Consider the following 13,769-nt stretch of genomic DNA (forward strand, 5'->3'; position numbering starts at 1 on the left):
CACGTTCTCTGGACCCTTACCGCGGGTGGGAAAATAATTTCAAAGTCTTGGCCGAAGCGAGTTCAGGCACATCCAACCAGTTTAAGGAGGTAACACTTTGCTTTTGGCAAATTCGCTACTGGGCAAAAATACTTTGCCTATTTCTGAATTTTATTGCCTGCACGTTGGTGCTCCGTTGCTTTACAAAACCAGTGCCAGCTGGGCGTTACGGAGGACTGCTGCTTTTGACCAGTGCCAGCTCGGCGTTACGGAGGACTGCTGCTTTTGAGCTGCGGATTCCTTCGAGGCCGTGCTCAGGGCCAGGCTACGGACACACGCTGTGGCCTGAGCACCGTCCCTGGGGTCTAGTTGCCATCTAGAAGATTCATCTGAGCCCCCGCTGATGTCTGGGGGGATGCAGCCGTTTCCCATCCCTGACTCCCTCTGCGCACCGAGTCGAGGGAAGCCGGCCCTTGGCAGGGATGCTCCTGGGGGAGACCGGCACGGAAACCCTGCCCTGTCAGCTTGGCTTTCTCTCCCCTGCCCTGAAGCGCAGCTGCCTGCTGGTACGGCTCGGAGAGGAGGTGCGATGGACCCCGCCGGTTCTGGGGCGGGCTGTGCCGGGGTCCTCGCCCGTGCCGCAACAAAAGCTCTGAGCCACGTTAATTGTTGTTTCTGACCCCTCTGCGACTCTCTCACAAAAAAAAAAATACATGTGGGGATGGCACAGGTGGGCAAAACTGCCACTGAATTCTGGACCTCTCGACGTTTGAAAACTGACATTTTGACCTTCTTCACAAGCGGGCATTTTTTTGGTGGGTTACGTGGCCCTTACTTTTAGAAAATTGATGCTAGCATAAAGCATATTGTAATAATTATTTCTGAAATAATAGCATATTAATGGCATGCAAATTACTGATCTAGGAATCCGGCATGCCCATAACGGTTCCTGTACTTTTAATGTCAACATTAAAAGCAACATGTAACTAGCAGTGATAAGGCAAATTAACGTCCATAAGAGTTTTGACACTAATAGCAAGTTACCGTTATTTTAAAAGTCTTTCCTGTTGCCAGGGCTCTGACTGATTTTGCGGGGGCCCCAGCACCCCTCGGCTCGCTGTCGCCGACGCTTTTCCCACTCTCCGTCCTGGCGAAGGTCTCTGACCGCACCACATCTCCTGCTCTGTGCTCAGACGCGAACGTGGGAAACAGGAGGCGACCCCCAGCTCCACAAAGCCCTCGGCAGAGCAGCTTCTCTCTAATCGAAGTTGGTAAAATGTTTTATCAGCGCAGGGCTTTTAAAAATGCCATGGGTGTGCAGTGTCGAGTGGGGCGAGCCAGGGAATGGGATCAAGGCTTTTAAATTCCTTTCCCTCTCTCTGCACAGCCCAACTCCTCTCACCTCCCGTGGGTTTCACGTGCTCCGTTAGCCTGAGTTTTATGTACGCAGCACCTACGCCCGCAGGACCATCCCGCGTGGGGAACGCTCGCCAGGCTCTCTGGAGCACAACTTACAGAGGAAGCTCCGTGTGGTTGTGCTCGACGCAGGTAAACCTGGGCTTTTCGTCAGAAGAGTTACCCTCGTCCCCTCCCCAAGGAAGGCGGCACCGTCAATGAACAAATTGCTAAATAAGCTATTGGTTTATACGGCTGGGACCGGCGTTACTCAGAGAGCACCTGCCTTTGCACGGGACTGACGTAGCTGGAAGGAGATTACAAAGATGCAGTCTCGGTTCTGAAGCCTTCACAGCCCAATTTTAGGCTTTTCTCAACTTGAGCGGTAATCAACACGGGAAGTCATGGTAGAGAAAAGATGAGAACTCCAGCAGGAGGCAGGTGCTGCGTGCTTTGGCGGCACGGAGCGGTGAGGCGGCTCTGATGGGGGCTACTTCGTTCACCGGGGCTCGGTGGCTCTTCCTGAGGGTTCGTTTATGAACAAAAACTCTGCTGAGATCCTCTCAACAGAAGGTCCCTGTCGTGATGGGAAGTTGTTCAGGTATGAACTGATAAGAGTGACCTGAGAGAACATTACTTGTGTGTTGGTTCTGTAAAAATATTCCAATAGTGTCTGCTTCATGCTAGTCCTAAACTCTTTTTTTTTTTTTTCGGCTTGCTGCCTCTACTGACGTTTTGCCTCAATCTGTAATCCGTGAGCCGTTAGAGCCTTGCACAGGCCCCTTGCAAAGGGTTTGCTTTCAGGTGAGGAGGGAGCTGCCCGAGTGCCGGCTCTGTACCTCTGAGGCATGCTGCTGTCTGGTGGCATTGTTTGTTACCTCTTACTCCGCTCCCCGCGGTTCCCCCTGCACTGCTTGCGGCTCTCCTCCGTGCCTGCCCTCCAACCCAGCCAAAGCTTCGTTCGGAGCTTGCAGCGGGAGCAGCACGTCCGGGACAAGACGATGCCTGTGCTGGCGGGTCTGGGCTTTCAGCAGCACGCGGCTCCGTGCGGAGCTCTTTGGAGAAGGACCGACTCCCAACAGGACGGTCTAGGAAGGTCTGTTCAAACGAATGATCAATTCTACATTCAAATTGAGCTTTGCTACTGGTTTCAGTGTAGCCACGGGAAGTAGTGCAAGAAAACAAAGCTTCTCAAGGTTTGGCAAGCGATCAGAACGGAAAGATGGGAGCCAGGGCTCTTTTGGGGCTCTGCGGTGTCACCAACTCGCCCCTCGCTCGGCGCATGACTGGTTTGAGCAGGGAAGGCCCTGGGGTTTCTCCCCAGAAGGATGCTGATGCCCTCCCAAGGCCCTGCGGTAAACGGGCTCTGTGGGGCCGGCACGTACGGAGGAGAGCGTGGGAAGTGCTTCAGTTCCACCCGAGCCTGCCTGCAGCCCGTTAGATGAGCCTGCCCGCTCCACGTGTACAGTCATTTCTTGGAACTTCAGATCGGTAGTTCTTCAAGTTAGAAAATCGTCATCGTCTACTGCTGAGCACAGAGCGCGAGGAGAACTACGGAAAAACTCTTCCACGGTCCCGTTTCCCTCACCACCGCCCCCGTGTAATTCCCCCCCGACGCCCCTGTGCTCCCATGCACGCTGCTGGGGAGAACAGGCTGGATCAGCCCGTTTGCTCGCCTGTTGCTGTGAGGCAGCTCTACTCAATGCAGTGTCCCCTTCAGCAGCACCCCTTCGCAAACGACAGAAATGATCCCAAAGAAGCAACGGCCAGAAGTGGCAAATCCTCCCGCTGCAGTATTGGCAAGCGTTATTGGATTCAGCAAGCAGGTCTGGTGTTATCCTGCCATGCTGGCTTTCAAAACAAAGACTGCAGCAAAAGAATCTGCTCTTGATCTGTTACAGAGGAGAAATAAAAACCGCTCAGACTTCCTGGGATGGCAGAATACCTACCCAGGCTCCGTCGGGTCCAAACAGCTCTAAAAAGTTGCCAATAAATTCCCTGGACTTTTCTTCCCATTTCTGAATGAGGTCATGGCTCTTCTCTTCCACCTTGTAAACAAATTCTTTTGATTTCTCCTCCACATTCTTGACTTTTTCTTTCATTTTGTCCACTTGGTTTTGAAAGCGGTATTTCTTCTCCTGTTTTAAAAGCATGGACAGAAATTAATATATAGGGACTTGGAAATAATTAGCCGCTGACAGTTGAGAAGAGAAAAATTGCATTAGTGTATCTTAATACATATGGCCTTGGTTAACTATTCCCACGTTACTGTTACAAATGCAAATTTAACGTTTGTGGAACGAAGCGCAGAAGGTACGTATTGAGAAGACTGTCTCATGTGATTACTGTGTCTAATCCACTACTTGAATCTTTCCGTACTTTCAAACCAAATGCACTTGGAAAATTGTACGAGTATTGTGCAGGATACAAGTGCGAAATGAACAGTAGCAGTAAGCACAAGGCAAATCTCCCGGGGTTTCCTAGCAAACGCAGCCCGCTGCTGCTGACTTGCCGGCCAGGATGTTCACTGGAGCAGAAGGTCCCTTTGGCTGGGTTTCTGCAGAGCTCCCTTCACCTCCAGCCCTGGCCGAGGCAGAACCTTCCGGCTGCAGCAGCCCTGGGCGCAGGCTGCTGCCGTGGGGCTTCAGAGGGGAGAGAACCCACTCCGAATTGCCGACTCACGCAGGAGAAGAGAGGGACGGAGAAGGTAACGTTAGGGAGCTCTCCTCAGGCCAAGCTTCTAAAATACCTGAGCTTCTAAAATAGGATGTCCTCTACATTTAATTTTGAGAAACAAACAATCTCCGGTGCAAATCAGTATTGCTGCGTTTAAATTACTCTACACCAAATAGCCAAACGCCGGGAGGGACCTCAGGATATTGTCCTCTACGTTTGATTTTGAGAAACAGTCTCGGGTGCAAATCAGTATTGCTGCATTTAAATTACTCTACACCAAATAGCCAAACGCCGGGAGGGACCTCAGGATACATCAGTGTCCGAGACTGGGGAAGCACACCTTAGGGAACAGTGCCTTAACCTCAGAGCTGCTAAAGGACAAGTTTGGGAACCCCCACGGCACCCAGCGTGCCCGAATGACCCGGGTATTTGCAATAGTGATCCTTCTGGGTGGAGTACTTACAAGCTGGATTTTTTTTTGAGGTGTAGAAAACTGGGGGGAAAAAAAAGCACGGTAAAATAAATATTTATGCCCTGTGATCTGCGATTTACCTGCCAGACTTCAACATAAGACACAAGTAGGCAAAACCCTGGGGACATGACACAATTCAGTCCCTTGCGAGGGGGTTTCCCAGCGCCAGGGAAGGAGGGGGGGAAGTCCCGCGGGGAGCCAGCCCAGTCCCAAGGAAGACCTCGGTTACCTGGGGTAGCTCGAGGCCTTCAGACTCGAAACAGAAAACGAAGGCAGGTAAACTCTGATTCCTGTTAAGCGTTTACTCCTCGCTGGAGGGTAGGGCGCAGTTCCGTGGGTGGGAGCCGAGGAAGCCGAGCCATCCTTCCAGCGCACCCTTGCCCTACCTCTTGTGGCTTCTGGCCTCGTCAGCATCACCTATGTACCAGCTTCCTAACGCACCTCCTTGCCTTTAAAAACCATCTTAGCTTCCTCGAGTAACCTCACTGCTCAGCAGTTGGGGGTTTTTGTCACGTCGTAGAGGAAGGCTGGCTATCGAAGTCCTTGCTCTCTGCGCTGCCTCCCCACCAGGGGACTAAGGGAAGAAGCGGTGTTTTGGGCGAGCGGGGGGAAGCCTGCGGTGGGGGCGGGCTCCTTCCCCCCCGCCAGTCACCCACAGCTCAAGGAGGACGGGGCAGCAGCAGCTTGGTTACAAATGTGAAAGCATAAGATGGAAATGAAGCTGCTAATTAACAGTGGCAATTAAAACTACCCTCAGCTTACCAGTTTCTTTCTAATTTTTCCAGCTGTTTTAAAAGCAGCGGGAGGAAGGTATCCTGTCTTAGCCTTTACTCCCCATTCCGGGTCCTAGGAGAGAGTGCTGCAGAAGCAAATGCGGATCGGCGTACTTACGTTTATAAAACTAACATTCAGCTCTTTGGCGGTGTATCCTCGTTGGAGGTTGCGCCGGGCGTACACGTCGTAGTCCCGGACGATCCTTGTGATGATATCCGATGTGGAGATACCTTCGGTCCTCTGCGTTGGTATGAACATACCTGAGCAAAGTGGGAAAAGCAAGCCCGCTGAGAAAGCACGGCGGGCCCGGGCACTGCGGCAGTTAGCCAAGGATGACCACTAAAACGCCTGACCAAAGGTAAGGGACTGGCAATTCTGCCTGTCCTATTCCTAGTTCTTCCCTGTCGTTCCCGCGTGAGCTTAGGGAAGGCACTAGGTCGCTATACCGTTCGCTTTTCCTCAAGGCTTCGGAAAGGCTAAAACTTGCCCTCTTCTGAGATGGGTGGGGGCTCCCCGGCCAGCAAGGCCAAACCTCGCCGTGGGGGCAGCTCACCCAGTGGCTCTTCCCAGCGCGCAGCCCTTATTCAATGTCACACAAAGGAGCCGGGGGGTTGGCTTCCACTCCTGCTATGGAAAGGCCGTTTGCTGCTCCCCCGTGTATTTCTGCTCTCCATCTGATGGTCTTTGTGCTGCTGAGTAAACCAGAGCAGGTTCTGGCCTTGGCCAAAGCCGGGACATGCCTCCACGTAAAAGACGCGTTACAGCAACGGGAGAACACCCTGGAGGTGCCGGTAGGTTGTAAGAGGAAGGCGAGGTGTAATGGTGGCGTGAACGAACGTGGCCGTACCGCGGGGATGGAGGGTATCGGTCTCCCGAGCCCCTGTTTCAAGTCCACCCGGCCGCGCTCCCTGCTCCGACAGAGCAGTCCCTAAGAACACTGGCCATCCACTAATACTGCTTGTGTTTTCCTCGACGCGGCTGAGGTGTCTGTATTGCTTTTTAATTGCTCCTCATCAAGACAGGATCACTGGAGCAGTCAATGCAAGTCACAAAGGCAGCAACAGCAGAGCACCGGCACACCTTGGTTCGCTGGTTATCTGGGGCTACGAAAAATTACTGCTCTCCCTTACACGTCACTGCAGCATCAGGCTGCTGCTGACAGAGCTGTGCGGTTTTGCAAAAACAGGGGTGCTCTGTCCTGAAAGGGGGCTGGGGCTACGGGCAAATTAATCCTGCCACGCTCCCTTGAAGGAGGCAGGCGTTGCTAGCTAATTTCACAGGGTTAGAAAAAGATCTGGAGAAGGGATCAAGCAGCTTAGCAGCTTCTTGTGACTAAATGCTATGTGATATTTTTTCTTTCTGATCTCTAACTAATACTTTGCTAAAAAAATAGATTGCTGTAATCACGAGCAGAGAGGTTTCCCTGATCGTGCTTTTCAGGCTTGCAGCAGTCACTCAGGAAGGTATTTCTGGAGGCAGTGAAACCCACTTTGAGGCAGAAGCCTTTACAGATCGGAGCTACCAGAATACCTGAACAACACCCAAACCCTACCCTTGCCAAGCCAAAAGCGGAATTGTTGTCAAGTAGATGCACGAACCCACGTACGAGAATGTTACCTTTAGTCACTGATTTTGTGGTCACACACGTCGTGTGTTGGACTGACTCACGCTTTCCAAACTAATTGCTCCAGAAGTGCAGAGCCAGCGCAGCGGCGCCCAGCTCAGCGTCGTCCGTGTGCCCTCGCACCCACGGAAGGGAGTGGGAAACGGGAGCCCTTGGGAATCTACGCAAGGGGCTCCTCAGTTCCCGTCTGCTTCTCTGCTCCCCAACCTGATGTGGGACAACGGCAGTACTGGAACTAAGGAAAATGCACAAATGCATCCGCAGCACCGGTCTATTTAAAACAAAACCCCTCGGAGAAAGAGGAGATTCACTATTGTAATAATGCTGTTCTGGAGCGTTAGGACTATTACAGCACTAGACCTCCAAACCCTTCACAAATGAGGTAGCGTTATTCCCAGTTTATACCTAACAAAATTCAGCCGTACAAGGATGAAGTCGCTTCTCCAGCGTCTCGCAGTGATGGACACAGGACAGACCAGGAGTCCCTGAAGCTGCAAGTCCATGCTCTGTTCTGCAAAGTTTGAATTTCTCGTGGGGACGCATGCGCGCTGCCCCCGTGCCCAACAACAGCAGAGGAGGCTGTGCCAGGTTTGGGCACCCTCCGGCTCGCTCTGGTAACGATGCCGTGACACCGAGGGCTCCCCTCATGTTGTCCTGTGTGCTCAGCACCTTACAGAAGAAAAGCAAACTAGCTGCCTGTCCAGCACGTGTGCTGGATGTCCCTGGGTGACCTGTCCTTACCAGAGCTACCTTTGATCCATCGCCCAGTGAAGTCAGCTGCTGCTGGCTCCGAAACTGTGGAACAGCAGTTCCCAAAGGAGGGTTGTCGGTCTGGCACCACAGCGAGGTTTGCAAGGGCAGAAAGATCAAGAACTGCTGCTATAAAAAGCTTATTCTTTCAGCTCAGGTCAATACCTGGTCTGCTGCTGTCATTGTATAGCTTGAGAAGGTCACTTTGCACGACAAACTACCATCAGGCAGATTTGCTCTGGAAAATTTTTAAGCCTCCAATATATGTGTTTGTGTAGACCATGAAAAGGATGGATTTGCCAGGGTCCAAAGCAGGACCTCAGGGAGCCGAAGAAGAAAGGGATGATCGGTTCCCTCCCGCACCGTTCACTGCGTTAGGATAGCCGCTGCTGGCAAACAGTGGCTTAACAGCATCTCCTCGGATTTACTTCAGCTTCCTTGAACTGAAGAGATACAAACTCCTGGTGACTACGGCGTGTTCATGTTCAATGCAATATGGTAGTCAACCAAGCTGCTAAATGGTCACGGCAAATGAATTACTGCGGTACCGATTTAAACCCTCTGCCAGTGTAGTGAAAAGAACCCTTGGTGCAAATCAGGAGTGGATCCCAAGGACTCCCGAGGGCTGCCTGCGCTTGCCCCTGTTCAGGACGGGGCTGTCCCAAGGGTCATCGGTTTGCGGTTATCAACCAACGACTGAAGGCGGCTGGGCTGCTGCGGGAACTAAACTCATTTTCATCCATTCAAAGCTCTTAATCGAGCACTCTAAAATTGTTTTAAAAACCCGGATGGGGCTCTCTCGTGACAGACCTGAATGGTTTCCTGGGGGTTATGGCAGGAATTCAGCCAAGGACATCCTTTGTGGCTTTACAAGGTGAATCTTTCTGCTGAAGTCAGCAGAACCTACCGTTAGGTGCAAGAGAACGAGGTGTTCTCTCTGCTGCCGCTCTCCCAGCAGTGGTGGCCTAAAGGCAGTAAAAGCATTTGAGCTGAGGCTGGAAAGGAAGGTGCTAAAAATGTAAAGTTGCCCTTACCTGCCTCCTTTATGTGTTTGTATACATCATCCGAGCCAGCGGAGGAGTACGGGATGTCGTCGTGGGCTACAAAGTCAATCTGCCAGTGAAGAGAAGAAGAATGACATGCCACCATCACTGAATTTTGGTTCAGTGGGGGGTCGTTGTGGAGGATCATCTCTTTTCTCGACTTCTGCTGACTTGCTTTTGGCATTCTCATCCTAAAGCCATCACCTAGAACATTGCACTAGGTTGAGGCCTACCACTGCTGTGTTGTATCATCAGTTATGAAAGAGCAGAAAGCTCGTCTCCAGAAGCACTGCCATTAACGCAGGGCGCTGGCGGTGTGCGATATTCTGCAGAAAACCTAGGACACCCGTTCCTGCTTTTATTGCTACTGGAGGAGGTAAGTCAAGTGGCAAAGCCTTGGCGTTCAAACCCACGGAGGCAGGATTACTGAGTCTGCCTCCTCCAGGCTGTGCCTATATGCGTGTGTACCTCGTCCTGTCACGCCGTCCTTTCGTCACCCACGGATGTGGACCCTAAATTACATCCTAGTTAATGATGCTTTTGTTAAGATTCATACATATTGCAAGGCAGGCAAGAGCATGTAAGAAATTCTGTCCTGCCTTTTAGAGGGCACGTGACATTTTTAGGTGTTTCTGGCCAATTACTGCACCTGTTGACGTTAGTAAGAAAGGAGCCTTTAACTCAGGGCTTTAACGGGACTTTAGTCAGTACGTGATAACTCTCCTGGTTCATGATCTCCTTTTCTGAAAGTCAATTGGGGAATAATTCTTCAGTGTTGTTTTGCCATTCCATAATCCCACTACAGAAATCATCCCAGCATATTGAGAAAAAAAGGCAAGACAAATACCACATTTTCTGACAAGGATGGAGGCAAGCAGTGCTGTGTACCTAACTTCAGTGACTGGAATTAACTGAACTAAATCATTTGCTCCAGCTAATAGAATTTCACAGACTTGCTGTTTATTCTCAACTGCCAGTCTGCAAAGGGGAAGGGAGGGATAAAGGGAGAAGCGTACCTTATGTTTTTCCAGGAACTCGGGTGTCAGTGTCCAGGGTGCATCTCGGATGACCTCATCCACGTAACGACAGTGTCTGAGGGCTTCGTATCGCTCAGTTTCGTTCATCACAGTGAAGCCTTTGAATTTATGAGTTAAATCATCACTGCAAACTAAAATATGGAAGTATCAAGACAATGGCTCCACACTCAGCAGAATTAGCATGACCAGCAGTTGATTATTTCCTGATAATTCCATTAAGCACTTAGTTATCAGCTTAGCTAATGTTGGGGTGCTCCAGGGCATCCGAGAGTTCTGCTGAGGGTTGGCAGGTACAACCACAGACCTCGGCGGATCCTTCCCTTTCTGGAGCTGCAGCCAGAGCCCGGGCCATCTCCGGTGGGACGGTATGCACGTGTTCAGGCAACCCAGTCCCACTCTGAGTGGGGATTTCAGGGGCTGTGAAATTTCAGGGGTGATGGCCCACACTTTAAAAACGATCAAAAAGGGCAGTGTCGGCAATCACAGAGTGCTCGCAAGCTGCCTGTACCACAGAATGGTGGAGGTGGGAAGGCACCACTGGACATCACCCGATCCAACCCCCTCCTCGCAGCGGGGTCAACTGCAGCAGGGTGCTCAGGGTGCCGAGGGCCACATCCTGCTGAGGTTCCAGAGACAGACACCCCGCAGCCTCTCTGGGCCTCCTCTTCCCGCTTTTCGTTCTGAGGTAAACAACGCTCTAAGTGATGAATTTGCCAACAGAGCCCTAAATCACAGCAGTTTCTCCCTAAGTAAACACCGATGGAAAACAAGTCATGGCAGACTCTATAGGAATCGGTCTCTGAGTTTAGCTTTGAGTTCAGCAGAGTTCACAGAACGAGAAGGAAGGCTCGTGCCGTGCTCAAATGGGAAATCACAGAAGGAAGCCCCGTGGAAAGGACTGGGCGAAGCTGTATGCTCCAGTGGAATGAGCAGAGTTAAAAGTCCAGAAACCCCGCATCTTCAGCTCTGGATGTACCAACACTTTGTCACATTGCTTTTAAGATGAGGGGAAGCAACACCTGTGTTACTGGAGGACTATAAAAGTCAGGTATTCTCTTCCTACCCAGATAACAGTGCGTAAAACACCCTGACCTGTCCCCACAACGGTAACTCTCTCCAGTGTTAAGGCTACGGTAGTCATTTGCCACCCCCCACGGAGTAACGTGCCACCCCCTTGGAGCTGGGCGCAGCGGTTGTCCTTCACCCCGGGTCAGACCCGTGCCCTTGGATCTCGCTTCTCTGCCACACCGGCACAAATGGTAAATGTGCTTGACAAATGATAAATGCAGCGTTATTAGTGCTGCAGGGAAGGGTGAGAGCAGCCCTACTTCGTTCTAATTTGAAAACATCAACCTATCAGGCAAGGCGCTGGCAAAAATGCAGTCTTTTTTGAGATCTAAAATGGATATTCTTGCTGTGATGGTCATTAGGGACCTTTAAAGTGGGGAAAAATGTAGGAAGGCTTAGATAGCCCTGGAGTTCCTGCAAAATTCAAAGCCAGATAATAATATACGTATGAATTTCAGCTAGCGAAATGCTACTCTACCCTATTATGTCATTTTTGATGCCTGCTAACAAAAAAATTAACGGAGATCAAAGCATTTTCAGTAGAAAGATCCCTTCCGAGATTGTATTTATATTTATTTACAGACTTTATGTCACCTTAAAGCCACCCTCTCCTGGAAGAAAGGGTCTACTAAAATTATTGGAAAATCATAATTTTTACTTGAATTCTGTAGAAAGGTTCGATTTTCTTTTTTGATGACTGTTCTTGTACAGGGCAGACACAGTCTCTCCATATTTCCTTTTGGTTCTGTCATCCTGCTCTAACGACCGATCTGGGAAGGTATAAATGTCTATTAAAAAAAAATCTTGGCTCCAAATAATTGTCTTCACAAGAAGAAATAGAAGGGGTTGGTTGTGGTGCCCACAAAGACCCAAGACACCGGTGCTTTTGCAGCACAAATTGTCTGTGGGTGTGGAAAGGGGCCCGTTTTCTAAACCCGCTACAACGCGATGCCTTGCTGGGAAAAGGTGCTGAGGCGTGCCGGCTGCTTTGTCCTTCACGCCAAAAATAAGGGCGAAGGGAAGCTATGCCATAAGTTTCAAAGGAGCCAGGCTTTTGCCCCAGAGCTCCTTCCCTGATCTGGGACACCCCCCACTTTTTACAAGCAACAACAAAACCTACATAACGTCCTTGCTTGCTTTTAAAAGAAAAACCCCCGACAGTCGGGCACCTCCGCCTGCCTCTCCTGCAAGGTACCTGGCTCTGCGGGAAAGCACCAGTCCCAAACGTTTCCTTCACAACGAAGGGACGTCTCCTTTCCCGCCCAGGAAGCTCCACGGGAATTGCCACAATTCCTAAACTTAAGAGTAAAACCAAAAAGTGTGTTTATAAGGAGATTATTTTTTTTTTTTTTTGCTTTTCCTCTAGGTTGGGTCTTCCCCCCCTTTGGGACAAAGCTGCAAAATAATGCTCCTTATGAAGTGGCTGGAGGTTGCATCCACCTTCGTTTTACCATCACCGCTGTCAGCATTTGAGGGGCTGAAGGCTGCCGTGAGAAGTTTATGCGAGGCTTGTCTCCCCTCCGAAGGTGCGGGAAGCTGGCCCCGAAACGTGGGGCTTGGGCAGGGACGAGCTGCTCTGCAGGGACTCCCCGGGCACCCACCGGGTGCCGAACAGCTCTTAGCCACCCCCACGGCAAAAAAAGGAGAGATGCATAGCAAAAAAAACCCCAACAAACCCCAAACAAAACCTGATAAGAAAGTAACCTGCCCAGGGACACTTGTGAGCTGAAAACTACGTTCAAATCGTGACCCACATTTGGGTCTCCAACGATAGCGGGCTGGATTTAGCTTCTCCGCCGATGCTGAAGGCTGGGTGTGCGGACACAGTACTGACCTGGGGGCCAGGGGCTGTGCCTGCCTGGCGGAGGGACCGAGGAGCCAGAAATAAATGAGCGGTTGAGCTCATTCACTCATCTCCATCTTTGAACAATTTTGAGTGAATAACTGAAAAAGGTAAATTATTCATACGGAGCTATTCTAAGCTCAGAGTCATGCAGGCACCCGCTTTAACTAGAATGGGAATTGTGCCTGTGCTGCTGAGGGCAGAATTTGACTTTTACTTTAATTGATGCAATTGTAAGATGTAATTCAAGGCAAATCGCCTATAGAAAGCCCGCAGAGCGAAAGCAGCATTCAAAGTCACAGTGTATAAACAGCTGGGGGCACGAGCACAGCAATAACTCTGATACTGAAGCACAGAAGCAAAAATCCAGCGCAATAAATAATTCTGATCTTACCTCCTACTAACAAGTAGCTATTTGGGAATAGAGTTTTGGCTTGCATAAGAGCTCTAGCATGGCCAGAGTGGAAGAGGTCGAATATCCCGTCTGCGTACACTCTGACCGGCCTGTCAACTGTGGAGAAAGAAACACAACAGTGATTTTTTTTTTCAGACCCAAAACAAGTTGCGCTTAATTCTGCTGGACAGGTTTTTGTTCCCAGATCGGATGATTGTGGAGATTTACCCCAGTTCTGATGTACAAAAGCACCACGGGTGAACTCGCGGTGCTTTATCCTGCTCCTGACTTGTTCTTTGTACTCTCTGCTCTCTTCTCTCAGGCTTAGCCTGTTTATTATCATCCATCATCCCCGTATTCTAATTTAGCAAAAATGTCATCTTCCTGCCTCATTCGGAGTTCCACCATATGTCTTGTTCTTTTTCTCTCTGCCTTTCTAGTCGGTTCTGCCTTCTGGATTTTTTCAATTTTTTTTTCCTTGTTTTTTTCCTATCATCTCCCTTTTTCTCCCCTCTTGTCTGTGTCTTTTTTCCACAGCTTACCGCTGTAAAAATGCATGGCTTACCTCTTCCACGTAAACCTTCCCCTTCCCTCTTTTCATACTTCCCCAAGCTCTGCTCGTCTCTCTAACGAGCCTTTTTCTCACCGTCCTCCCGCCATCACCTTCACAGCTCCTGCCCCCTCTACGACACCTTCGGCGGCGGCCGCCGCTCC

At 50.5% G+C, this 13,769-nt stretch overlaps 1 protein-coding gene across 1 annotated transcript in view; it reads right to left on the reverse strand.

Annotated features, from left to right (window-relative positions):
- Positions 1 to 3,323: 3,323 nt before the first annotated feature.
- The window catches only part of PCYT1B (phosphate cytidylyltransferase 1, choline, beta), a gene marked incomplete at both ends in the record, with an annotated part of 11,257 nt that continues 811 nt past the window's right edge, over positions 3,324 to 13,769 (reverse strand). The window contains 5 exons of the mRNA XM_009699427.1: positions 3,324 to 3,512; positions 5,414 to 5,556; positions 8,705 to 8,783; positions 9,730 to 9,881; positions 13,056 to 13,172. Of these exons, the coding sequence (XP_009697729.1) occupies positions 3,324 to 3,512; positions 5,414 to 5,556; positions 8,705 to 8,783; positions 9,730 to 9,881; positions 13,056 to 13,172 (680 nt within the window). The remainder of the gene's footprint in view (positions 3,513 to 5,413; positions 5,557 to 8,704; positions 8,784 to 9,729; positions 9,882 to 13,055; positions 13,173 to 13,769) is intronic.

The sequence above is a fragment of the Cariama cristata genome, unplaced genomic scaffold (assembly GCF_000690535.1).
Source record: "Cariama cristata isolate BGI_N322 unplaced genomic scaffold, ASM69053v1 scaffold4064, whole genome shotgun sequence".
Taxonomy (NCBI): Eukaryota; Metazoa; Chordata; class Aves; order Cariamiformes; family Cariamidae; genus Cariama; species Cariama cristata.